General features: G+C 43.6%; 1 protein-coding gene across 3 annotated transcripts; it reads left to right on the top strand.

Moving 5' to 3' along the window:
- Positions 1-12,818: 12,818 nt before the first annotated feature.
- Positions 12,819-25,489, top strand: LOC140627269 (nuclear RNA export factor 3-like). 3 transcript variants are annotated; one of them, XR_012026100.1, is made up of 19 exons: positions 12,819-12,859; positions 14,462-14,541; positions 17,268-17,442; positions 17,664-17,817; positions 18,442-18,525; positions 18,620-18,724; positions 18,849-18,929; positions 19,484-19,582; positions 19,747-19,856; positions 21,682-21,718; positions 22,062-22,130; positions 22,216-22,271; positions 22,421-22,528; positions 22,649-22,707; positions 22,818-22,933; positions 23,026-23,068; positions 23,613-23,685; positions 24,224-24,915; positions 25,027-25,489. XR_012026100.1 is itself a non-coding variant. In XM_072815406.1 (19 exons), the coding sequence occupies exons 1-18, from the start codon at positions 14,343-14,345 to the stop codon at positions 24,867-24,869; spliced, it is 1,755 nt and encodes a 584-aa protein (XP_072671507.1). In that variant the 5' UTR covers positions 14,135-14,342; the 3' UTR covers positions 24,870-24,915; positions 25,027-25,489. The 3 variants fall into 3 exon arrangements, 1 of the variants encoding a protein (XP_072671507.1); XR_012026101.1 differs by lacking the exon at positions 12,819-12,859 and adding an exon at positions 14,135-14,366; XM_072815406.1 differs by lacking the exon at positions 12,819-12,859 and having other exon boundaries at positions 14,135-14,541; positions 24,224-24,406; positions 24,866-24,915.
- Positions 25,490-26,597: the final 1,108 nt, after the last annotated feature.

Below are 26,597 nucleotides of genomic sequence, written 5' to 3' on the forward strand. Positions count from 1 at the left end.
CCTCCAGCCCCAGGTCTTAAAGACCCCAAGATGGACATATATATAGAAGGAAGGATAAGTGCCTCTGTGTGGAGGAGTACAGAAAGCTTTGGCCTATACAACGGAATCAGTGCATTTCTCACACTCCCCCCACATCCCCTATGATCATTTGGTGACATCTATCTCCATTTTCTGTGAGTTATCTTTTTCCCACAGAAAAGGCATAGCTTTTAGAAACAGAAAACATTTCCTTCAGGGTACATTGTGAAATAGCACGCTCTGGTCCCAACTCTCTTTGAAGAAGTCATGAAAAGTCTGAGAGGACAGATACTTAGTTTTGGTTCCTGTTTACTCCTGCATCTATATCTCATTATTTTGTTAATGTGTATTGGGTGTTTGCTGTCTGCCAGGCACTGTTGTCCATTCCTTTTCTGCATTCCAACCTCCCCTCTCTTGATCTCTGGACTTGCATAACTGGAAATGTTCACAGGGAGCAAGATGGGTGTTAGTGCCCACTCTGTGGGATAGTGAAGTATGACTCCATTCCAAGCAAGTTTAGTCCAAGCTTGACCTTCACTCTTGGAATCCCAACACCAAATCAGGAAAGGATACAATTGATTCGGGAGAAGTTGCAACCTTGCGAAATCGAGGCAACCTGTAACCCAAACATTCGTTGTCTTGCACAGAGCTAACAAACATTTTTTTTTTTTAAGAGCCAACAAACATTACTTTTTCCTGATGGGGTCTCTCTTAATAGACAGTGAAGGACAAGGCAACCATTGTGTGGTTTCACTCTTGGCTCTTCCCGTGGGCCTGAACTAGAGGTTTTGCTTTCTTCATTACCCCTTTGTTATTCAAAGTGGTAGATTTCTGAACTGCACATCTGTCTGCCTTATTCCCAGGAGAGTGGTTCCTCCCATGTAGTCCATGAAGGGTCCATCTGAAACGACATGAAGTTTCTGCTACATGTAAGGACTCCTCTTCCAGTTAAGGGGGCCAGCCTATGCCTGGCTTCTTCTTGTTGTTCAGGACTCAGCTCGCATATCACTTTCTGAGAAAGAGCTTCACTGAAAACTCCATCTATAACAATCTCTGTTCCAGTCATTTTCATTTTCTACTATACTTATGTATTTATTTTCTTTAAAGCACAATACCTCATACAAAATTAATCTGCCTACTAACTCTCAGCTTCCTCCAAGCTAGAGTGAAAACTCCGGGGATCCTGCCTGTCACATTCTCTGTGCTGTGTCCCCAGCAACACGTAAATCACTGGAAAAACATTACTTAAATGAAGGAATTGTTACCTATTTGACACATTGGAGTGGATAGGCATTTAAGGTTGAGTGGCAGGAATAATTGACAACAGAATTAGATATCAGAGGATTCAAATCTTAAGTCTTTGTTGCAAATCTAACAGCAACACTTTTCAAACTTGGGTGAGTACTGGAACCAACTGAGGACACTACTCAGAGGACAAACACTTCCCATCCCACCTCCCTGGTGTTGGTTCAGCAGAGCTAGGGTGGGCCTGGAATCTTAGGAGTTTAGTAAGCACTCCCTGACGATTCTGATGAAGAGGTCCATGGACCACAATTGGAAAAATCCTGACCTAAATAGTGTACATTTGTGTACCATTCATTCAATGTATACTATGCAGAAATCTGTGATACCTGGATTATCTCAATTCATACAATTACTCAAGAACACACCGGTATTTCTTTCCCACCTAAGAAGACAGATTGCTTTCCCCAGATGGGATAACAGTTACACTCCGCAACAGTCCTGGGTGGTCTGGAGGATTGGGTCTTGTTATCCTACTGTATACATGAAGCAGTATATTAAACACGAATTTTTATTTATATGCTTTGACACCTGAGGCCTTGTTACCACTTTAAGGACTGTCCCTCCTAGGGCTAGTTGATCCTTATAAATAATAAACAACTGGACCATATGCAAACCAACCATCTAGCGCCCACCCCCACCTCTACCTCGTCTGCTGGGCTCTCAGACTCATCACCAATATCCTCCTGCCCTAATCACCACATGACCAGGTACCAGACAACGAGGGACAAAAACCTTGTACCCCAGAGCACACTGAAATTCTTCAAACCAGCTAATCTCATGCTTACCCTGCCTTGGCTATTCCTTCTTAGAGAAACCACAGTGAAAATTCTTGTCCTTCCTTTCTTCTTCTCTGTCTGCCTAAGGGAACCCGGTGCTCCCCATGTGGTCTCTGTGTGGTATGGCACCACCTTTCCTCTTAAGAAAGGTGAATTACAAGCTATATTTCCATTGACAATCATCTCTTGATCTGTTGGCCTCATCATACCTGAAGAATAATAAAACCAACATTTTAAAACAAACTGGTGGAAGGGTAGTGGCTTACCTAACATGTTTCAATGATGACACCCTGATCTCTTCATTCTTGCTTCAGAAACATGTCTAGCAAACTCAACACCACACTTGAGTTTTCTTTATCTTTCCCTGTTTCTGGGGCACAGAATCCACATTCCTCTCTGATGTTACACCAAAAGCCTGCATATGAGGATAAGAAAGCACATGAAATAGAAAGGAAAGTAAGAGGTTGGGAAAGCACATGAAACACAGGGGGAGAGTGGTGAACATGCCCTCTCTTATCTTACTCAGATAACCAGAAACTGTGCAATGAAGCTTGTTCTCATCCCCAGCTCTATTCCAAAAATCCCTTCCTGCATACTCCAGTGACATGGAAGTTCGCACATCATGAAAATGTGAACTTATTCCTGCTTGCTGTTATCTTTCCAAGTAGTCTTTCTGGTAGTTATGCTATTACACTAGATTTGAAGACATTGCATTGGCAGAATAAAGGTGGGAAAATCGGAATGTGGAACTAAGATTGGCTGAGGGCCTACTAGACACCACATGCTGCAGGTCGTTATTTTCAGCCTTTTCCCTTAAAATCATCAACTGTTACTATGAGGCGGGCTTCACTACTTCCTTTCTGCAGGTGGGGCTCAGAGAAGAAAGCAAGTGATCACAGAAGTCTAAGAAGGTGTCAAATGGACTGTCAAAGGCCAACTTGAATGGGCTTTTCAGCACCAATTTTGAGGCAATTATGGCATCAAAATAAATAGTGAGAGTAAAGATGGTAATCTCTAGGGTGAACTAGGAATCAGAGGGTCATGTGACATTCATACATACATACATAATTAAATAAAGTAGAACATAAACTCTATCCCACTGTCAAATGCCAAATGATAAACGTAGAAGGAATGAAGAATTAGAAAAACATCATTCAACGATTATCACAGGCATAAGTGATTCATGAAAGAATCATAAATGCATGCTCAGTCTGCACCAAATCTAAAAGCAGGCATTGAACCATAACAGTACTCAAGTTTAGATAATTAAGGGTGGGAGGGTATGAAATACTTAGGGAAAATCTGTCCAAAGATATGCAAGGTCTGTACACTGAAAATTTCAAAACATTTCTGAGAAAAAAATTTATTTTATTTTATTTAAAAGTTTTTATTTATTTATTCATGAGACACACACAGAGAGGGGGGCGTGCAGAGACACAGGCAGAGAGAGAGAAGCAGACTCCATGCAGAGAGCCCGATGTGGGACTCGATCCCAGGACTCCAGGATCATGCCCTGGGCCAAAGGCAGGCGCTAAAGCACTGAGCCACCCAGGTGTCCCCTGAGGAAAATTTTAAATGACCTACATCAATGGAGAAACATACAGTTTTCTTGGGTCTGAAGATTCACTCAGTATTGTTAGGGTGAAAATTCTCCCCAAATATTCAATGCAATCCCAATCAAAATATTACTAGACATTCTTAAAGAAATGAAGAATCTGATTCTAGAATTCTTGTGGAAATGCAAAAGAACCAGACTAAGAAAAACAACTTGGAAAAAGAGGAACAAAGTTAGAGGAAGGACACTATCTTGTTTAGAGAGTCATCGTGATGAAGTAATAAAGAGAATGTGGTACTGGCATTAAGAGAAAGAAGTGGATCGGTGGATCAGATTAAATTACCCAGAAATAAACCTGCATATACATGAAAAGCTGATTTTTGATAAAGGGTCACAGATAAGTCAATGGTGTGCAACAAATAGTCTTCAAAAACTGGTGCTGGAACAAGTGGATATTTACTTGTATCAAAAATTGATTCATGTCTTGCACCTTATACAAAAGTTAATTAAAATGGGCTCATAGGTCTAAGTATGAAACCTAAAACTATGAAACGTTTAAAAGAAAACCCTTTTGACCTTGGGTTAGGTGAAGATTTTCTGGATATGACACACCTAAAGCATCATCTGTGAGTGAACAAACTGCTAAAATGGACCTCTTCAAAATTAAACACTGTGCTTCCTATGGTAATGTTGAGATAAGGAAAAGAAAATATGAGAGAAAATAATTGCTAATCATATAGGGATAAAGACCTTTGTATCCAGAATATAGAAAATCTGTCTAAAGTCAATAAGAAGAGATGGATGCCAGCAAGATGGCAGAGTAGGAATCCACAGATCTCCATCCTCCACAGAGACAATGATTTAATAAACATACATGGTCAAAGAAGCCTTAATGGGAACTCCAGAAACCCATTAGTAAATCACATTAACCCCAGGAAACCTCAAAGTTAAGAATAGTCACATTTAAATGGGGGAGGAGGGTATATGCTAAATCAAAGATGACAGTCTTTCCCTCAAGCCAGCATAGGCTGGCATAAGTGAGAGGAAAAGCCCACCTCCTGGCTTCTCCATTAGGAGGTTAGAGAAGAGTAGAACATGCTTCCAATGTTCAGACTTTTTTTTGGAACTGCCCAAGGGACGGGTTGCTATCTCACCTGACTTGGAGCTTTGATGGGATACTAGCATACATTGGTTGCCTAGGGGCCACTGAGAAGAAAAGTGAACTCAGCCTCACCAGAAAACTGGCAGTACCACAGATGGAGGCTAGTACAGCTAACCACAATCAGAAGAATATATGCAGCTGTGGAGACATTACAAGTTATGTAACAGAATTTTTTAAAAAAAAAAGTTCCAAAGGAGACTACTATGAACAACTATAAACAAATGGGATAATCTGGAAGAGGTGAATAAATACCTAGAAACATACAACCTACCTTGACTGAGTCATGAAGAAACAAAAAATCTGAGCAGATCTAGAACTAGTGAAGAGATTGCAGCAGTAACCAAAAGCTCCCAGAAAAGAAAAGCCCAAAATCAGATGGCTTTGCCAGAGAATTTTACCGATCATATAAAGGAGAACTTACATCAGTCCTTCTAAAACTATTCCCAAAAATTGAAGAGGAAGGGACACTTCAAAACTCATTTTCATGAGGTTGGCGCTATCCTGATACCAACACTAGACAAAGATTCTACGAGAAAAGAAAATTAGAGACCAATATCGCTGAGGAATATTGATGGAATAATCCTCAACAAAATATTAGCAAACTCAATTCAACAACACATTAAAAGGATTATACTCTATGACAAAGTGGAATTTATTCTTGGAAGGCAACGATAGTTTAAAGTAGGAAAACCAATCAATGTAATACACCATATTAACACAATGAGGGCCAAAGTCATGATCTTCTTGGTGCAGAAAAAAAACATTTTCAAAATTCAACGCTCTTTCATGTCAAAAACACTCCACACTAAAATTATGAGTAGAAGGAAGTTATTTCAATATAACAAAGACCATATATGAAATGACCACGGCTAACATTATTCTCAACAGTGAAAAACTGAAAGTTGGGAACAAAGAAAGGATACTCTCTTTTGCTACTCTACTTCTGTTCAACAGAGGACTGGCAGTCGTAGCCCAAGCAATTAGGAAAGAAAATAAAAAAGACATCTAATTTGGAAAGGAAGAAGTGAAATTATCTCTGTTCAGTGATGACATTATCTTGCAGGTAGAAAACCGCAAAGACTCCACAACTACCAAACACATTCAGTAAGTTGCCTGATACAAACCCAACACTCAGTTGTGCTTCTATATACCAGCAGTGAACAATCCAGCAAGTAAACTAAGAAAAAAAAGTCCCATTTAATATAGCATCAAAAAGAATAAGATACTTAGAATTAAACTTAACCAAGTGGGCAAAAGACTTGTACAGTGAAAACTACTAAATCATGCTGAAAGAAATTAAAGAAGACATAACATGCTCATGGATTGGAAGACATGAATTGTTGAAATGTCCTTACTACCCAAAGTGATCTACAGATTCAGTGCAATCCTCATCAAAACCCCATGGCCATACTGTTTTGATTACTGCAGCTTTGTAGTATACTTTCACATGTGGGATTGTGATACCCCCAACTTTGTTCTTTTTCAAGATTGCTTTGGCTATTTGGGGTCTTTTGTGGTTCCATACAAATTTTAGGATTGTCCATTCTAGTTCTGTAAAAAACTGTTGATGTTTTGAGTAGGAATTGCATTAAACCTGTAGATTGCTTTGGGTAGTATGGACGTTTCAACAGCATTGATTCTTCCAATCTATGTGCATGAAAAGATGCTCAGCCTCACTAATCATAATGGAAATGCAAATGAAAAGAAGAATGAGATATCCACCTTATTCCTGTCAGAATGGCTAAAATAGAAAAACACAAGAAACAACAGGTGTTGGTCAGGATGCAGAGAGGAGAAGGAACACTCGTGCTGTTGGTGGAGTTGCAAACTGGTACAGCCACTGTGGAAAACAGTATGCACGTGTCTCAAAAAGTTAAAAATAGAATTACTATGTGATGCAGTACTTCCACTACTGGGTGTTTGCCCAAAGAATACAAAAACACGAACTAGAAAAGATATGCACCTCTACATTTATTGCAGGATTATTTACAATAGCCAAGATTCAGAAGCAACCCAAGTGTCCATTGATGCATGAACGGAAAAAGAAAAAGTTACACATACACACACACATACACACACACACACACAGAGGAATATTATACAGCCATAAAAGGAATGGGATCTTGCCATTTCCAACAACACAGATGGACCCAGAGGGTATAGTGCTTAGTGAAGGAATTCATTCAGAGAAAGACAAATAACATATGACTTCACTCATAGGTGGAATTTAAGAAGTAGAACAGAAAGAGACAAAGAAAAAGAAAAGGAGAGATAAAAAAACCAGACCTTTAATTACAGAGACCAAACAGATGGTTGCCAGAGGTGAGGTGGGGGGGGGGGGGGGGCTGAAATAGGTCATGGGGATTAAGAGTACACTTTTCTTGATGAACGCTGAGAAATGTATAAAATTGTTAAATCATTACATTGTACACCTTAAACTAATATAACACTGTATGATAATTATATGTCAATTTTTAAAGTGGCATTTTTTTTCAGAAATAAAAAAAAATCATCCTAAAATTTATATGAAGTTTCAAAGGACCCCCAGTAGTTAAAACTGTCTTGAAACAGATGTGCAGAGGGTCAAGATGGTGGAAGAGTAGGGGTCCTCAACTCACCTGGCCCCCCAAACTTACCTAGATAACTTTCAAAACATCCTGAACACCTATGAATGAATTCAACCTGAGATTTAAAGAGAACAGCTGGAATGCTAGAGAGAAAAGTTTTCGCTTCTAACAAGGTAGGAAGGCAAAAAAGAAAACAAAAAGAAAAAAGAATAAAGTGGGGGAGGGGAACCACGAGTAGCCAGGCTAAAGCGGAGTGGCAAAAGCCTCCTGGGCAAGAAAGCCCAGCCCTGGAGAGGCGGGAACTTTAAAAATCCATGCCGGAGTTTTCCCTGTCAGAAAAGTGTTTAACAGGGAAATCGGGCAAAACACAGAAGGGGCAATGAAGGCTCGAGATTGTTGGAGTCACTATAAGAGGAGGGGCGCTTGGGGGAAAGCTCACTCCAAACCACGGTCGGATATCAGTAAAGGGCTGGAGTGCGTGCCACAGCCTTCCAAGGCATTTGGGATAAGCCAGTTGGTTAGGCGGGCTGGCTCTAGACAGAGGGGGCTGTACCCTGTTCCCTTTGGGAGAGGTGGTCCCCGGGAGTGCAGGTCCAGTGGCACAGGGCCCGGGATCCCAGGGCGCCCAAGCAGACAAAGCCAGCGATCCTGCATCCCTCCTGGGACAGGTGCAAGTGGGGGAGGAGGGCACAGGAAAGCAAGAATTCTCCTGCCACTGGGCGCCCCGCAGGCTGTGCAGATCAGTGTACCTGTGCCTGCCCCCGGGAGCATCTAAGCAGGTGCGGACTGGGAGACTGCGGTTCGTTACTCACGGGGAGCTCAACTCCAGAGCTGGAAATCTGGCTGCTGCCATTGTTGTTTTGCCTCCTTTCACCTTGTACCTGGGAGAGGCGGGGCCTCTAGGGAACAAAGGCCTCACAGGATAAACAGCTCATACTGAGCCCAGCACCTGGCAAAGGGCAGGACATCTCTGCCCAGGCACAGACACCTGAGAATCAGCACAACAGACCAATCCCCCAGGAGAACTGCTGGAAGAACAAGGGAAGAGCAAGTTTATTGAGCAAGAAGCACTGGGAAGCTCCAGGACTGAGGGAAAATAGTATATAGGACTAGAGGGTCCTTTTATTTTTCTTTTTCCATTACAACTAATTTTTATATCAAACTAAAAATTTCCAATATTTTTTTTCTCATTTGCTGCCTTAACTACAATATTTTACCAGCTCTTCATTTTTAAGTTTTTTTTTCCTTTTTGTGTTTCATATTTCGACAATTACATGTCTTACATGTATTTTTTTTACTTCTGGAATCCCTTAAATGAATTCAATTTAATTTTGGTAGACATAGGAGATATGTTTTTTTTTTTTTTTTTGCCTCGTTTTGCTTTACAATGGTGGAAATTAGTACCTTCTAAAACATGCCCAACATACACCCAGAACAAAGTGGAATACCATGTTGGTTCATTCTGTGAGATTATATTCTCTCTTCCTTCCCATTCTGCCCCCCTCTTTTATCTTGTTTATGTTTTGGTGGTCAGTGTTGGGCTTTTATATAAGTATTGGTGGTTTATATAAATTTGGGATTGAGCATCTTCTAACATAGAGAACAAAATACATGCTGAACCAAGAGGATCACTCTCTAAGAACCCTCAGGTAGATGACATTCTCTCTCAACTACCACTTCCTCACTGCCAACTACCTCCCCCTTTTTTTCTTTTTCCAGTTCAATATTTTCTTTTTCTTTCTTTCTTTTTCTTTTTTTTTTTTTTTTTTGCTTTTTCTGTTTCTACTTCTCTGTTTTTGGCTTTTTAGTTTTTCTACTTTGTTTTAGAATTTGTTTTTTACTTTAGTGGTCCTTTTGTTTTATTTTGTTCTGTTCTTTTTCTTTTATTTTCTGTTCTCTGACCTTGTCAGAATCATCTAGGGTATACTTTACTTAGGACTTTACTTTTGACTCAAGCTATTCATACAGCCACGCTGCACTAGACAAAGTGACTACAAGGAAGAATTCACCACAAAAGAAAGCACTGGAAACAGTGCTCTGCCACAGAGTTACAGAATTTGGATTTCAATACGATGTCATAAATTCAATTGAGAATTGAGAAGTACAATTATAAAGCTACTGGTGGCTCTGGAAAAGTGCATAAAGGACTCTAAAGACCTCATTACTGTATAATTGAGATGTAATTGGGCCAAAATTCAAAGTAGAATAAATGACATGCAATCCAAAGTAGATGTTCTAAGTGCTAAGGTTAATGAGGTGGAAGAGAGAGTGAGTTATATAGGAGACGAGTTGATGGTAAGGAAGGAAGCTGAGGAAAATGAGAAAAACAATTAAGAGTCCATGAGGGAAGGCTTAGGGAAATAAATGATAGCTTGAGAAGGAAAAATATACGTCTAATTGGGATTCCAGAAGAGGCTGAGAGAGAGAGAGAGAGAGGACCACAAAGTGTATTTGAGCAAATCATAGCTGAGAACTTCCCAAATCTAGGGAAGGAAACAGGCATTCAGATCCAAGAGATAGAGAGGACCCCCCACCCCAAATCAATAAAAATTGTTCAACACCTTGACATTCAACAGTGAAACTTCAAATTTCAAAGATAAAGAGAAAATTCTTAAAGCAGTGTGAGACAAGAGATCCTTAACTTATATGGGGAGAAATATCAGATTAACAGGAGACCTCTCCACAGAGACCTGGCGGCCAGATAGGGCTGCCATGATATATGCAGAGTACGAAATGAGAAGAACGTGCAATGAAGAATACTTTATTCAGCAAGGTTGTCATTCAGAATAGAAGGAGAGATAAAGAGCTTCCAAGATAGGCAGAAACTGAAGGAATATGTGACCACCAAAGTGGCTCTACAAGAAATATTAAGGGGGACCCGGTAAAAGAAAGATGGAGCCCAGAGAAGAAGCAATCCACAGAAATGGGGAATGAATAGGTAATATGATGACACTAGATTCACATCTTTCAATAGTTCCTCTTAAAGTGAAAGGTCTAAATGATCACATTAAAGGGCACAGGGTATCAGACTGGATAAAAAAACAAGACCCATCTGTTTTCTGTCTACAAGAGATTTATTTTAGACATAAGGAAACCTCCAGACTCAAAATGAAGGGGTGGAGAACCATTAACCATTCATTTTTTTCCTTATTTTTTTTAAATTTTATTTTATTGGAGTTCAATTTGCCAACATATAGCATAATACCCTCAGTGAGTTTTCTTTATCAATTTCATCTTTTGTATTTTTCAGTTTCATAATTTCCATTTAGTTTATTTTGATGACTTCTCTTTTTATTTTTATAAATTTATTTTTTATTGGTGTTCAATTTGCCAACATAGAGAATAACACCCAGTGCTCATCCCGTCAAGTGCCCACCTCAGTGCCTGTCACCCAGTGACCCCCACCCCTGCCCACCTCCCCTTCCACCAACCCTAGTTCTTTTCCCAGAGTTAGGAGTCTTTCATGTTCTGTCTCCCTTTCTGATATTTCCCACTCATTTTTTTCTCCTTTCCCCTTTATTCCCTTTCACTATTTTTTATATTCCCCAAATGAACGAGGCCATATAATGTTTGTCCTTCTCCGATTGACTTATTTCACTCAGCATAATACCCTCCAGTTCCATCCACATTGAAGCAAATGGTGGGTATTTGTCGTTTCTAATGGCTGAGGAATATTCCATTGTATACATAGACCACATCTTCTTTATCTATTCATCTTTCATTGGACGCCGAGGCTCCTTCCACAGTTTGGCTATTGTGGACATTGCTGCTATAAACATCGGGGTGCAGGTGTCCCGGCGTTTCATTGCTTCTGCCATTTACCATTCAAATGGTCCTGAAAAGAAAGCTCTGGTAGCAATTCTTTTTTTTTTTTTTTTTTTTTTTTGTTTTTAATTTATTTTTTATTGGTGTTCAATTTACTAACATACAGAATAACCCCCAGTGCCAGTCACCCATTCACTCCCACCCCCCGCCCTCCTCCCCTTCCACCACCCCTAGTTCGTTTCCCAGAGTTAGCAGTCTTTACGTTCTGTCTCCCTTTCTGATATTTCCCACACATTTCTTCTCCCTTCCCTTATATTCCCTTTCACTATTATTTATATTCCCCAAATGAATGAGAACATACAATGTTTGTCCTTCTCCGACTGACTTACTTCACTCAGCATAATACCCTCCAGTTCCATCCACGTTGAAGCAAATGGTGGGTATTTGTCATTTCTTTTTTTTTTTTCCATTCATTTTTTTTAATTTATTTTTTTATTGGTGTTCAATTTACTAACATACAGAATAACACCCAGTGCCCATCACCCATTCACTCCCACCCCCCGCCCTCCTCCCCTTCCACCACCCCTAGTTCGTTTCCCAGAGTTAGCAGTCTTTACGTTCTGTCTCCCTTTCTGATATTTCCCACACATTTCTTCTCCCTTCCCTTATTTTCCCTTTCACTATTATTTATATTCCCCAAATGAATGAGAACATATAATGTTTGTCCTTCTCCGACTGACTTACTTCACTCAGCATAATACCCTCCAGTTCCATCCACGTTGAAGCAAATGGTGGGTATTTGTCATTTCTAATGGCTGAGGAATATTCCATTGTATACATAAACCACATCTTCTTTATCCATTCATCTTTCGTTGGACACCGAGGCTCCTTCCACAGTTTGGCTATCGTGGCCATTGCTGCTAGAAACATCGGGGTGCAGGTGTCCCGGCATTTCATTGCATTTGTATCTTTGGGGTAAATCCCCAACAGTGCAATTGCTGGGTCGTAGGGCAGGTATATTTTTAACTGTTTGAGGAACCTCCACACAGTTTTCCAGAGTGGCTGCACCAGTTCACATTCCCACCAACAGTGTATGAGGGTTCCCTTTTCTCCGCATCCTCTCCAACATTTGTTGTTTCCTGCCTTGTTAATTTTCCCCATTCTCACTGGTGTGAGGTGGTATCTCATTGTGGTTTTGATTTGTATTTCCCTGATGGCAAGTGATGCAGAGCATTTTCTCATATGCATGTTGGCCATGTCTATGTCTTCCTCTGTGAGATTTCTGTTCATGTCTTTTGCCCATTTCATGATTGGATTGTTTGTTTCTTTGGTGTTGAGTTGAATAAGTTCTTTATAGATCTTGGAAACTAGCCCTTTATCTGATATGTCACTTGCAAATATCTTCTCCCATTCTGTAGGTTGTCTTTGAGTTTTGTTGACTGTATCCTTACCATGAAAGCTAAAGCAATGTCTGTACTACCAAAAGAAAAAAAGTTAAAAGCTTGAAAAGGTAGGAATGAATATTTGCAAACAATATTACAGAATTTGTGCTAGTGGGCTAGAAAATGAAGGACTTTTGTTTATCAGTGGAGAAAGGGACAAATGATAACAAATAATTTACGTAAAAAGCAAAATGCTTCTCCAGTAAACGTCTGGAAAGATGCCACACTGCATCAACTGAAGAAATGGCAATCTGGAGACGTTGTAATAAGTAAGTGAAAAAATCTATTTGCAGAAAATTATTTATGTGATTGCAAATTTTTAAAAGTATGTATCTGTAGCCACGTAAGTACACAAATATTTTAAGGTAGGTGTACACACTACCTAAACAGAAACACCTCTGGAAAATGTGCACCAATCTATTTACGTTGGATATCTTGGATACCTGTGAGTTGGAGTGAGGGGATCATATAGATGGAAGGTGCAGAATGATTTCATTTTTTAAGTATACATTTTTAATGTTTAGCATTTTGCAATTAGGCAAATTTGTTGAGGGGAACACTTGAAAATATCTAATAACCAATTCACAAGAAAAGTTCACATGTATTTACCATGTTATGAAAATGTTCCCATGATACTGCTTAATAAACAAATACAAACTTCAGCTTTTGATTTGACAGTTTATCTGTATATGTGTGTGTTTCTGTCTTACCCTTCCCTTACCCCAAATGTTCACGCTCTCCTGTGCAGAGTTTTCTTCACCTCTCCCAGGGACTGAATTTTCTCTCTCAGGGCATGGAGATCCAGAAAGGGATTGTGGACAGAGTAGAACATTCCAAAGGGAGTGGAAAATTCCAGAAAGTTCTGGCTAATGCACCGGAGCCCAAGCGCCTCCCTCCTTCTTTCTGCCTTGCAAAGCCCTCTGGTCGGAGACTTTCAGAGCTACACTTCTGGCTCTGACCACTACACTGACTGTATTTTTTTGTTGTTGTTGTAAAGGAAAAGGCACGATTTGTTTAATTCTACTCTCATTACAGTGACCCACCAAACTCTGTTTGCTATGTCCTTTATAGTTTCCAGGTCTGCTATGTGTGTGTGTTTTGCTTTTGGCTGGTGTGTGTGTGTGTGTGTGTGTGTGCGCGCGCGCGTGTGTGTTTGCTTGCTATTATCTCTCTGGAATGAGGTGGAGACGATGCCAGCCATGTAATTATTTTCAGAATATTCTGTTATTTTGCTCTAACTTTAAAAAAAAAATCCCAATATTGAAGCAAGAATTTAGCTAGGCTACGTATGCATGGACATGTCACCGCCATTCTGTGGAGCTCAGTTGCAGTTTCTGTTTCTCCAAGTAGCATCTGAATGACCCCAAACAAGCTCTGGCACCTCATTAAACCTCAAGAAACCTCGAAAAGCTGGTGACTGTGATATCAGAGTCCCCTTGTTAAGGAATACATGACAGAGCAGATGCAATGTAACAAGTCCAGAGTCTGGCCTACAGCTGGCACTCAGAGTTCTCTGGGTTCACAGAATGAGGGAACAAGATGTATTGCAGTGGATACAGAGTCTGGCATACAGAGTCCCCTGTGTTTGTAGCTATAAGTACCTGGGTCCGGTCCCACCCCTCCTGACTCTAGTTGGCCTTTTCTGCAGGGCAGATTCAGTTGGAAACAGTTCCCTGGTAGGCTGGTAGCAAACTCAGGGGACAGTAATTATAAGAAATAAAGTCGCCTCGGGCGCCTGAGGCTGTCTTCTCCATGCCTTTGAGGAAGGGACTTCCCGTAAGGACTCCATCTTGCTTGTGTGGCGCTGACAAAGGGGTTCGGGACCTCCCCTCCCCTTCCTCAGCAGCCGTCGTTGATCTCCAAACCTCCAGCTCCAGACCCCACAGACTCTCTTCACAAGCAAACCGGGAGGACATTGGTGACGGATCACTGCCTTCAGTCCACACCATGGGTGAGTTGGTCAGCATGAGGCCTTGGTCTCAGATCCCCAGAGGGTATGAGGGGTTCTGGGCCCCTTCCCAAACCACATCACCCCACAGGACACCCAGCCAACCCCCTTTTAGAGGAAGGGTGGAGTGGCCCAGGCTGACTATTCTCCACTCTCTTGAAATGGGCTAAGTGGGCCCTGACGTTCCCATCCTGGTTCCATTCCACATGGAAAACTTCCCCTCCTATGGAAGTGGTCATGGCTGAGGTGAATTTTCTTCACTGGTTGAGGGGATAGACCTGATTTATGTGGTCTTCACAGGTCCAGAGTTTGGAGAGTGGGGAGGGTCTCCTAGGTTGGCAGGGTAGGAGGCAAATGGGAGGGGGTGTTGGTATAAATTAACATTCTCTGGATGCCTGCTAGAGGCTGGGGACAGGCAGAGCACCCACCATTACCCTTGACTCTTACATAAACTATTCAGGGTAGACTGTATTACCCCCATAGAAGTTTCTTGAGGTTTGTTTTATAACCCAGCATATGACCTCTTCTGGAATGTCCCACGTGTAGTGGTTATGTGCCCTGTTCCACGCCAATTAAGTGAATTTGTTAGTTTACTTAATTCTCATTTTAAAATCTCCACCTAGTGGAATTTATGTCTGCCATTTTATAGGTCACTCAAGGAGGTGTGCTAATGTTTCCCACTGTAATGGTGAATTTATCCATTTCTCCTTTTACTGTGATCACTTGCTTTGCACGTTTTGGCTCTGTGTTAAGACATGCACACAAATTTAGAATTTTGTACTAATGGCTTCTTTTTACATTGAAACTTTTATAATAATGAAACATCCCTCTTTTCTCTAGCAATGCTTTCCCCCCTTGAATTAATACCTTTCCCTTTAGTAATATGGTTACACCAGCTTGCAGTACGTTAGTGTGTAAATGGTACACATTTTGCCTTGTTTTAGTTTTATTTTCAAATTTTCTAGACAATTAAACTTTGCATGTGTCTCTTTTAAGGAGCATTTGATGGAATTTTTTTTCTAGGTTCATAATATCTGGTTTTCTATTTGGAATATCCAGTCTGAAACTTTTAATGTAAATATAGGTATAACTTGATTTCTATACAGCGTGTTAACTGCACATTTATTTCTGCCTGTTGTAAGGCCCTTTTCCTCTCCTTTCCTTGAAATTATTTAGTATTTTTTTAGAGGGAAAGAGAGGTGGGGAGGGGCAGGGGAGAGGGAGAGAGAGAGAGAATGGCTCTCTCTGAGATCATGACCTGAGCCAAAATCAAGAGTCGCACCCTTGGGGCACCTGGGTGGCTCAGTCAGTTAAGCCACGACTCTTGGTTGCAGCTCACATCTTGATCTTGGGGTCATGATATCAGGGTTTTGAGAGAGAGCCCCGCCTTGGGTTCCATGCTCAGCGTGGACTCTGCTCGAGATGATCTCCCTTTCCTTCTCACTCTGCCCCTCCCCTCACCCCTCCTCTTTCTCTCTGTCTGTCTCTCTGTCTCTGTCTCTGTCTCTCTCTCTCTCATGAATAAATAATAAAATCTTTAAAAAAAATTGGACCACTTAACCAACTAAGCCACCCAGGCACCCCTATATTAGTATTAAATTGTTACCTTATTTGGCCGGACAGTTAAACATTCTCATAGTATTTACCCTTAATACCATAATGTACTTTTTTGCCTTTTCACGGTCTGATGTAAATTACTTCTTTAAAGCTCTTCATTCAGACAGTGAAGGAACGTTGAAACACTTTGATTCCACTCACACCCTCCCAAGGTATTGCCATGAATTTTAATTCTATGTATATTTAAACCCCTAGAAGAAATTAGCCTCATGGTGCTATATAGTCGATACTCATTTAGACTTGCCTACATACTCACAAATGCCATTCATTAGTCTTTCTTTCCTGCATCTCTGTGCCTCCACGTGGGATCATATTTCTTCTGCCTGAAGGAGAACCTTTAATATTTCTTTTAGTCTGAGTCTTCTGGTCACAAATTTTCCCAGTTTTGCTACATTAACATCATTGTGAAATGTACATCTTTCCTTTAGGAATGTTTTTCCTTAAAGCATACTTTGTCTCCTCTTAGTATTGTTATACTGACTTGATTATCCCGTTACTTTGGGAAGGTTCTCAAGCAAGATCTCTTCAAATGCCACTTCTCCACATTTCCCTCTCCTTCATTCTTGGACTCAAATGAAGCATGTGTTAGATATGCCCACTACATCTCATTTAATTCTCTCCTCTCTCTTCTGGTATTATCCATATGATGTCTCTCCAGGCTATTCTGGATATTTTCATTAAATCTAACTTTCACTTCTCTAATTCTTTCTTCAGGTGGGAACTCACCCTTGACCCTTGAACCATAACACCAAACTTTCAGGGTGGATTTTGTTATCCCCCAAGGCAGAGGAGGGAACTGTGAATTAGAGGTGCTAGGCAACTTGTCCCAGGTCACCTAGCCTGAAAAGGGCAGAGCAGGGGGCTAACATCACAGATGAAACCCTAGGCCCAACCCCTTTCCTCTGTGCTCGATTTCTTCGTGGCTGCAAACGCTCCCCACGTCTCATCCTCCCAGGAAAGGGAACCACAGTGAAGTTTTTCAACCTTTTTGGCACTGTGCCCTATTTTGTTTTTGGATGATAAAAGTCAGTGATATTTCTTCATTAGCCATGGTATCTCCCCAGAACCTTTTGTGGCATTTGGGACCATTGACGTGTTGTTCTCAATTTCAGGGCATAATAACGTAGGTAACTCCTTGCAAAGAAGAGCAAGATGCTGGAGTATTTACCGAAGGAGATATAACAACTGGTCTGAACAAGTCAGTTCTGGCATTTGTCCTTCACCCCACCAGCAGCAAGATGGAGATCCAGCAACAAATGGCACTCACATGAGCACCCGAGTAAGATAGTAAGTGACCAGTCAGCATAGCTGAAATGTACCAGCCAGTGGAATATATAGCCTTGTAGTTGAATACATCAGTCTCTTCTCCAACCTGGAAGAGTGAAGAATGATAGAATCAGGATAATGATTGAGCAAACTTTATTGTACCCTGGGATCAGTTGGAAAATGTGTAATAGAAGTCTTTCTGAGCACATGTAGACTACTTTCTTCTTTCCACTTGCCCACAGCACTCCCTATGCCATTCCACCGTGTCATTGGAGAGGCAATTTTCAGAAACAAGACCAAGTCCAAGCTAACATGGAGGGAGAGCAAAAGCCTCCAGAGAGAAAAATGAAGGGGGAGAGGCAGGATGAGACCTCGGGGAGCTGGTTCAAGATCATAGTGAGTGTCTTGGCAAAAGGGGCCTAATATGCAGAAGAAGGTGAACAGAGGGAATTGTGTTGGACTCATGTAGAGATGCTGGGTACTTTTCTGGGGCAGAGGAGTGGGTAAGCAGTCTTTTTATTAACAGGAGTTAACATCCTAGATCAAGTAAGGGCAGACTCAGAGAAGCAATATAAAGGGAACAGACTGACTACAGGGAGAATCCGGTAGGTTGTCTAAGAGCAGAGGAGACTACAGCCAGGGAGATGGAGCAACTCCACACCGGAAGGCTCAGTTTAGCTCTAGCTGAATGTGGGAGGAGGTTGAGTCTCTGGTGTCCCCTTTGGAGAGGCAGGCTAAGGCACCCTGCCCTGAGCTAGGATCACTTGGAACTTTATAAAAGGAAGTACATGTTAAACATCTTAAGTTGATTATTTGAAGAAAAGCGTTTGAATGGAAAGGAAATCCATGTCTGGTACAAACGTTTGCAATAATGGATAATGTCCTATCAGAAGAAATTATTTTAAAGTTTTAAAGCCCCCCCCCCAAAAAATGTATGAAACAAAGACAATGGTCTTCCCTAACCTTCTCTTAACCTTGGACTCCATTGTGTCAATCTCTTCTCCCATCTCTGCCTCCTAGATTCCATTCGGCATCAAATATGAAGAGACGTGGCTGCTGAATCTGATTCAGGGACAATGCAGTGTCCCCTTCACCCCAGTTGAAGTAAGAGAAGACAGTGAGGCAGATGAGAAGAAACAGGGCAGATGAGCAGTGTCTTGGGTCTCATATTCTCTTTCTCTTGCCATTCTCCCTATAGTTTCACTATGAGAAAATGCAGGCCCAGTTCTTTGTTGAGAATGCCAGCATTGCCTTTGCATTGAAGAGTGTCAACGGGAAGATCTGGGATGAGAATAATGAAACGGTGCGTGCCAAGGGCATGACTGTAGCTAGTTGGGGGCAGGAGGGCAAGAGAGGGGTAAGGTCTTGCGTGTTCCCAAGGCTCAGGTTTCCTGGTACTTACCCAGCCCCTCTTGTGTTCCCTACAGGTCTCTGTCTTTGTCTACCCCTCTGACGCACCCCACTCTGTGCAGAAGGAGCTGATGTCAGAAAAGGTGGAGCAGACAAAGGTAATGCAGACTCAAGACTAGTTGTGCATCCACATCCAGACCCACATCTTCTTCCCACACCTATTGCCCCCATCTCCACCTCAAACTCAGAGCCACTGACCCCATCTCTAACTCTGCAGCTGACCATGAACAAATGATACGTAGTTTCCCAGCAACCTCTTAAGAGCCAGAGAGTCCCCTATGCCTCTGGTATGCCCACAGCAGTAATTCTAGGGCATGTGAGGGCAGAGGGGTCTGCCTGGGAAGGAGACATAGGGATGGTAACGTGGGGAGGGGTTGGAGCTAGAGCTGTACCAGCCGGGCTTCTCCTCAGCCTTCTGATTGCCTCCTCTGGGCTTCTCGGAGACTTGATCACCCATGATATTGCAATGGTACTGAATCCTAGAAACAGCATGGCTGCCTCCCTGCAGACCCATGGAAAGAACATTTCCAAGGTGAGGACTCAGGCCCAGTGCTGAGACTGATGGTGAAGTGGGAGAGGTTAGGTAGAAGAGGCCCATTGGCCCCAGATATTCCCCGTTGGGGTCCTCACTCTAACTTTTTCCTCATCATAGCTTTTGCCCTTGAACCCAAGCAACAAGAAGCCTTACCAGCGGGATGGCCCATCCAGCATTATGCAGAATGCCTCCAGTATCAAGCCCTTGAACAGTGAGGTGAGGTGTGGTACCCAGATCCCTCTTTGAAAGGAAGGCAGGAGTGCTCATGGAGTGGTGACAAGAGTCAGGAAGTGGACTTGTTGGAAAAGGGAAGGGTTGCGGGTGCAGGATCATCCTGGCCATCTTTCTCTGCTCCATGTGTTTCCTCCCCATAATTATAGGTGAAGTCCGCAGGGGAGTTGGACAAGAGCAAAAGCCTGCAGCCAGAAGAGATGAGTGCCAACAGAAGCTCCCTGTGCACCGCTTTTCCTGATAAATCAACCAACATAAGGTCAGTTGTACACTATGTCACCCCATGGGACTCTGAACTATGCCTTATGGTGCCTGTTTGGAGGAGGCAGCAGCTCCGTTCCTTTGCGGGGGGGGGGGGGACCAGAGGCCCTATGCTCTCCTCCCTCTGTCCCTCACCTGTGCTTAGAGGTCTCCTTCCCTTCCTCTGACCTGCTCACCTGTTTGTCTGGTCTGGGATCTGTTTGCAGGCTATCTGCACACAGTTTTCTCTAGCGTGCCCTCTGCAAAGTGTGATCCATGAAGCAGGGCTCCCCTTCCTCACTAGGACCAGAATGACCACCTTGAACCACATGCTGTGACCTGGACAGAGAAGGGCCCTCTAGCCCAGAGCCTCATGCTGAGACAGGCCTTCCAACTCCCTCCTGAGACAGCGTTTCCCTCCCTTGTTTTGAGAGGGAGCCTCCTTTCCTTGAACCAAATGTATTGCCCGCCCCCCCCCCCAACCCGCCCAATCTCAGGCAGCCACGATGGCTTTCCTGCCCCATGCTGAGGGCTGAGGTCCTGGGGAGCTGTTCCCTGAGGTCCTGTTCCTCTGGCCCAAAGCCAAGATCTGGTCCCTCCCTGGGAGACACCAGGGTTCCCTGAGTCAGGGGGCCAGAAGTGGGTGACTGCCAGTGAGCCGAGGGCTTTCCTGAAGCAGGGATGGAAGGCAGAGGGCAGAAGTGCTTGAGGAGAATGAAGGACAGGCCTCTCAGAGGCACTTCCCCCTCCCCTCCTTCCACACATCTCATCAACCCGACTGGTCCTTCAGGGGAGCCCTGGGGATCCCGACATTGGTATAATCCCTCAGGCTAGGAACCAACTGAGACAGGCACAGGTGCACAGGGGCCATCAGGAGGGAAAGCAGGGATCATAAGAGGAGGCCACAGAACCTCAGCCGTGCTGACCTGGGGCTTGACCCTCTACTCCTTCTGGGACAGGTCTCCTGCCCCTATGGTTGCCTTGTTCCCCATGCCCAGCTTGGATTTAGCTCACACAGGTGACAAAGTTTCAATCAGCATCCAATGGGCCCCCAGCCCAACACCTGCATGTTTTCCATTCCTACTTTGGGTGCTAGGGCCAGCCAGGGCAGATGAAGGAAAAGGCTGCAGCCATGGGGCCATTTCCTCCTTCTCTCTTCCTTCCTGACCCCTGCCACCATGGTAGAGCTTCTTTCCCTTCCCTTTGCTTTGCTTTCTCTTCCTCTTAGTCTCTGGTTCCCCTATGTCTCTCTCGCCTTTCTCCTCCTACCCTCTCCCCCTCGTCTGTCTTTATCTCCCTCCCTCTCCCTCCCTGCCTCCTGGTTCTTGCCTCACTCACTCCCATGCCCCAGCATCCTGGGCTATCCCTTGGTGGTGGTGGTGGGGGGGGTCATAGTGCTGCAGAATGCTGGACCCCTAGTGAGGTAGCAGAGTCCTGGGCGCCCACCCCATTCCCTCTTCTCTCTGGTGCCTTCGGTAGGGATCTGAAGGAAAGAAGGGAGGCAGGGAGGGGAATTCAGCCCTGGAGCCTGAGCTCCAAATGTTGCTTCTGGTGGCACTGGAGAAGGCAGTCAGGGCAGTCTAGGTGGGAGCCGCCCAGGGGGATAGAGAGGGAGGAGGGGGTGGGGTGGAGAAATGGAATCAGAGAGGAGGGGAAGAGAGTGTGTGCTTTCCCTATAGGTCAATCCACAGTGGAGGTGCCAAGGGCCCCGGAAGGCTGGGACACTGTGGTGTAGGTGGGACATACTGGGCTGTGAGTCAGGTGTAAGTGTGCTTGCTCCTATGACGAAGGACACTTGCAAAGAAAGTCTCACTAACTTTTCTATTTTGTCTGGATTTATGCAGCTCCATCCTGGAATTGTTTCCCAAGTTATTATGCCTGGTAGGTGTATTCCTTGATCATTGACTTCTCTACTGGCACGGATGCTTCCCACAACCTGCCCTGAAGCCATTTAGGTCTTGCAGAAGTTACAATTTTCATGACCCTTAGACCGTGGGATTCGCGTGGGAACCCGACAAGGGCTCCAGATATCCTTCAACCACGTTCTCCACAGGCATCAGGGACCTCAAGACGATGATCCCAAATGTAGTCTTGCCCATGTAATTTCAAGGGCCATTTTACACCTGGCCTCTGACCCTCACCCTCTCTGGGGCCCATCCTTTCCATGATTGTCCAGTACCAGCTCCTGGTCTACACTGCCCACTTCCTCTTTTCCTTTTCCCAGGATAGCCAGGAGTCGCCTTCACCAACCAGCATTGGTATTGCAGCTCACAAGAAGTTACCAACCTGCAAGGTGAGAAGGGTGGATCAAGCAGGGTTTTGGGTGGTGCGTGAGGAAGGGGTATCAGCCATGGTCCTGAGGACCATTGTGATTTCAGGGAAGCTTCTTTGGATCTGATGCACTGAAGAGTCTAATCCTGCAATTCCTACTGCAGTAAGTACTCCTGGGAATCTGGGGAAGGTGATGGCTAGGATGGGTGAGGTCACTCAAGCTCAGGACTGCTGACTGGGTCTTGAAATCTCATTTGGGGTCTAGACCACAAAGATAGACTATCCTCATTGCCACCCCCCATCCCCCCGCAGGTACTACTTGATCTACGACTCTGGAGACCGTCAGGGTCTCCTCAGTGCCTACCACGATGAGGCCTGCTTCTCCCTGACCACTCCCTTCAACCCCAAGGACCCAGCCCTGTGAGTAGCAAAACTCAGACTCTGCTCCTGGGCCCTGTGGCTCCCCAGCAGACACAGGGCAGCTCCTGGAAACACTCACACTGGCCAGACCACCACCTCTTGCTCCCTTTTCTCTCCTAGAAGCAGCTTGTGTGAATACTTCAAGGAGAGCAGGAATTTGAAGAAACTTAAGGACCCCTGTGCGTGTGTGATGGGGAATACTGGACAGGGAAAGGGGGTGTGAGGAGATAATTATAAGGTCCCGGGTGTGGCAACCCCTGACCTTTGCTCCCTTCTCCTCTCTTCATAGCCCTGCGTGTTCAGCTGCTGAAGCAAACAAAGTGTGACATCGTGCGCTCCCTCTGTGTGCTGCCCAAAACTCAGCATGACCTCAGCTTCTTCGTGGTGGACATGTGGTTCCAGACGGTGAGCATCAGTCTCCTCCCTTGGGCAACCCCAGAAAGCCACAGGTGGGTAGAAAGTTTAGGTGACTTAGCACCTGGGCTCTTCTCTTTCAGGAGATGATGATCTGCTTCTCCGTCAATGGGGTGTTCAAGGAAGGTGCGTGTGTGTAGAACCTCCTCCCCAGATGCCCCCACTGCTCTCCCCACTGCTAGCTGGGCTCCCTCTCAGAACTCTCCCAGCTTTTCTGGTGCCTTCCCTCCCCTTCCTATTCCTGCTATGTTCTCCCATCTCCACTCTGCCCTCAAATCATCCCGGTCTGAACTAGGTCTGTGCCTGTCTGCCCCACATAGTCTGGGCATTAGGGACACAGTCTGTGGAGTTTGACGGCTCTCATCCTAGATCCTTACTCTGTGACCTTGGGTTCTTAACCTATAAGTTTCCTCATTTGCTAATGGAGCTAATGATGCCTATCTCTTGAGCAGCTGTGAAAAGTGCATCAAATGCACTTGATAGGGTCTCTGTCACTGGTAGAGTCCCTGTCACAGGGAATAGATTGCCTTCCCCATCCAGAACACCTTGACTCCCCAGAGAACAAGTGTCCCCTTCAGCATGAATATCAACTCAGACCCTGACTGGGGAATGCTGTGTGAGTATGTAAACATGTGGGATGCTAAGGGGGTATTGTTGTGTGTTGCTGAAGTGGAAGGAATGTCTCAGGATTCTGTTCGCGCCTTCACCCGGACCTTCATCGCTACCCCTGTCAGCAATTACAGGTGAGTGCTTTGTTGTGGGTGTAACACCCAGTTCAGTATGAGTTCAGGGGTATGGGAATGGGGAGGTACAGTCTTTGGGGTGTTCTCAATATTGTGAAAAACCATCAGGTACATCCAAGGAATCATGTCTCCTAGTGATTAAGAGCATTGGCTCTGAAATCAGATTATGGGTTCTTTCCCTGATCCCCACACTCACTAGCTTTGTGACCTTTGTCAAGTCACATGATCTCTTTGTGACACAGTGTCTTCCTCTGAAAATGGAGATTAGACCGTCCACTCCTTGGCAGGTGTGTTCGGTAAATATGGACGTAAAATTGTCCGTGGTTTGGGGATAAACCTATAAATGTAGTGAAATTGGTTAGACAATCTCTCTAAAGGGTGAAGGAAAAATAGAGGTACCGGCCAAGGAACCTGAGTGGCGTGCCCAGTAAGGGTATGGAAAGAATCTGGTTTCTGAGTGGCAGTGGGAGCAGGATCGTTGTTGGGGTGTGGGTTTGTCTATCTGTCCAGTTTCTAAGGTCCCATTTTTTTCCTTCAGCCTGTGCATCGTGAATGATGAGCTGTTTGTGAGGGACGCCAGCCCCAAGGAAACCCAGAGCACATTCTCTATCCCAGTGCCCACACACTCCTGCAGTTCCTGGCCCACCCTCTGCCAGAAGCAGCAGGAAGTGGTACAGACTTTCTCCACTCAGTCTGGGATGAATCTCCAGTGGCTTCAGAAGTGAGTGTTGGGGGTGCATGGGGATAGGAGGGAGCTGGGAGGAACCAAGATTGAATCATGTCAACTTGCAGGTAATTTGTTTTGCTCATTTATTTCACTAATTATCACCCTGAACATTATCCTTTCATTACTTATAAGCTGAGCTCTTCCTTCCTTCCTTCCTTCCTTCCTTCCTTCCTTCCTTCCTTCCTTCCTTCCTTCTTTCCTTCCTTCCTAGCTAGCTTCATTTTGTTTGTTGTTTTACTTTCCTAAATCCATGGACCTGTGCCTTTATTGACAAACATTTTGGTTTCAGGAGTTTTTCCCAGTGCTCACTGTGCCACAGGGTTCATTCCATTGCCTACATTGTGATAAATGTGGTGGCATGTTTCTTTTGCATAGGTTGGGAAATGGTACTGTGCAGTTAGATTGTGTCTGCTTTAGTTTTAATGGATATCACCTATGCTTTCTCCACACTAGGTAACTTCATGACAGCCAGTGGGACTACACAGGTTCTCACTTGGCCCAAGGTGAGGCTGAGGAATTCAGGCCAAATGAGCCGAAACTGGGTGGCCTGGGGATGAAACTCAGGGCTCCTGGCTCTGCTGATCTCCCAACTCCTTCTCTTCACTTCCCTCCAGGCCAAGCACACAATCCCAAAGGAGGCCCTCACCCAGACTCATCCAGGATCCTGAGAACGCAGCCCTGACAAGAAACTCTTGGATGTAGTCATCTTCATCCTCATCTTCATCATCTTTGTTGTCTTTTTTCTGTAGCCTGAGTTAGTTGACTGAGTGGGAGGTTTGCTTGGGGCTGGGAAGCCAACGTTTAACTGACACTAATCCGCTCAAAGATCAGTTGTGTAGGGATCCCTGGGTGGCGCAGCGGTTTGGCGCCTGCCTTTGGCCCAGGGCGCGATCCTGGAGACCCGGGATCGAATCCCACGTCGGGCTTCCGATGCATGGAGCCTGCTTCTCTCTCTGCCTGTGTCTCTGCCCCTCTCTCTCTCTCTCTCTCTGTGACTATCATGAATAAATAAATAAAATCTAAAAAAAAAAAAAAAAAGATCAGTTGTGTATTTTCCCACTCAGGATCCTTGATTCTCTGCTTAATAAATAGTGACATAGCATGTTATGTTGAATCTATGCAAAATCCATTCGAGGCCTGTATTTTGATCACTGGTCCACAGAGAAAGAAAAGGAGAGTCAAAGAGGCTCAGTGACTCTTGGAAAACAGTAAGGGTAGAGGCTCAAAAACTGGACCTCTCTAACGCCCAGGCTATGTGTGTGTCCTGTGGCTGTGTGGCTACCACAGTGGGGCATGTTCTCTCTCACTCTGTCATACCTGGGGATGCTTTTCTGTGCCCCTAGTGTATTAGTCAAATAGTTTTAGGCAGAGAACACTATTCCTTCTTAGCCATACAAATCTATTCAAATTTAGCAACAATCCATTTGGGGAAAAACAGCAGTAAAGAGCACAAGAGAACCTGAGGAGAAAAGACTTGTCTTCATATATTACTGACATTGACACATAAAGACATAAGTAGAGAGAAAGGAAACTGATACTAAAATTATTAATAAGATCATTAGGAATACTCAAGATATTTATTTAATCCATCCAATCACAATAACCTAGAAAAGTATACCTTCAAATGTTTAGACAATGTACTAAATGAGAAAATAAAGCTGAGCTGGAGACTGGTCTCTTCCCAATGTTTTAGTCAGATTATTTTTATACTGCAGTTATATTAGTTTCTTAGCCATATACAGATATTGAAAAGAAACCTGTTTGAATAAAAACTACATTAGAAAGCACATGAAAAACATTTTAACAATAAATTCTTCTCATGCATACCTGATTTAAATATCCTTGCTATTTAAAAGAAACAGTAGAGAAATCAGATATGGAGATAAATCTAAAATTCTCATTAAACAAATAGTAATGCCCAACACATCCATGAAAGTCTATTCAAACACAATAAGTATAAAAACACATTTGCAAACATTGAGATAAGATACTAAATGAGAAAAGAAAGATAAAGATTTTTATTTCCAAGAAAATATATTGCATGTGTGTCTCTCTGTATTGATATATTGTATATGATGTGTAAAATAATCATTAATTATAAGTACATTATGTCAGGTAAAAATACTTGGAAAAGACATAACCTTTCAGTTGCAAGAATTTTCTTCTTTAGGTCAGAGATCCCCTC

The sequence above is a fragment of the Canis lupus genome, chromosome X, assembly GCF_048164855.1.
Source record: "Canis lupus baileyi chromosome X, mCanLup2.hap1, whole genome shotgun sequence".
Lineage (NCBI taxonomy): Eukaryota > Metazoa > Chordata > Mammalia > Carnivora > Canidae > Canis > Canis lupus.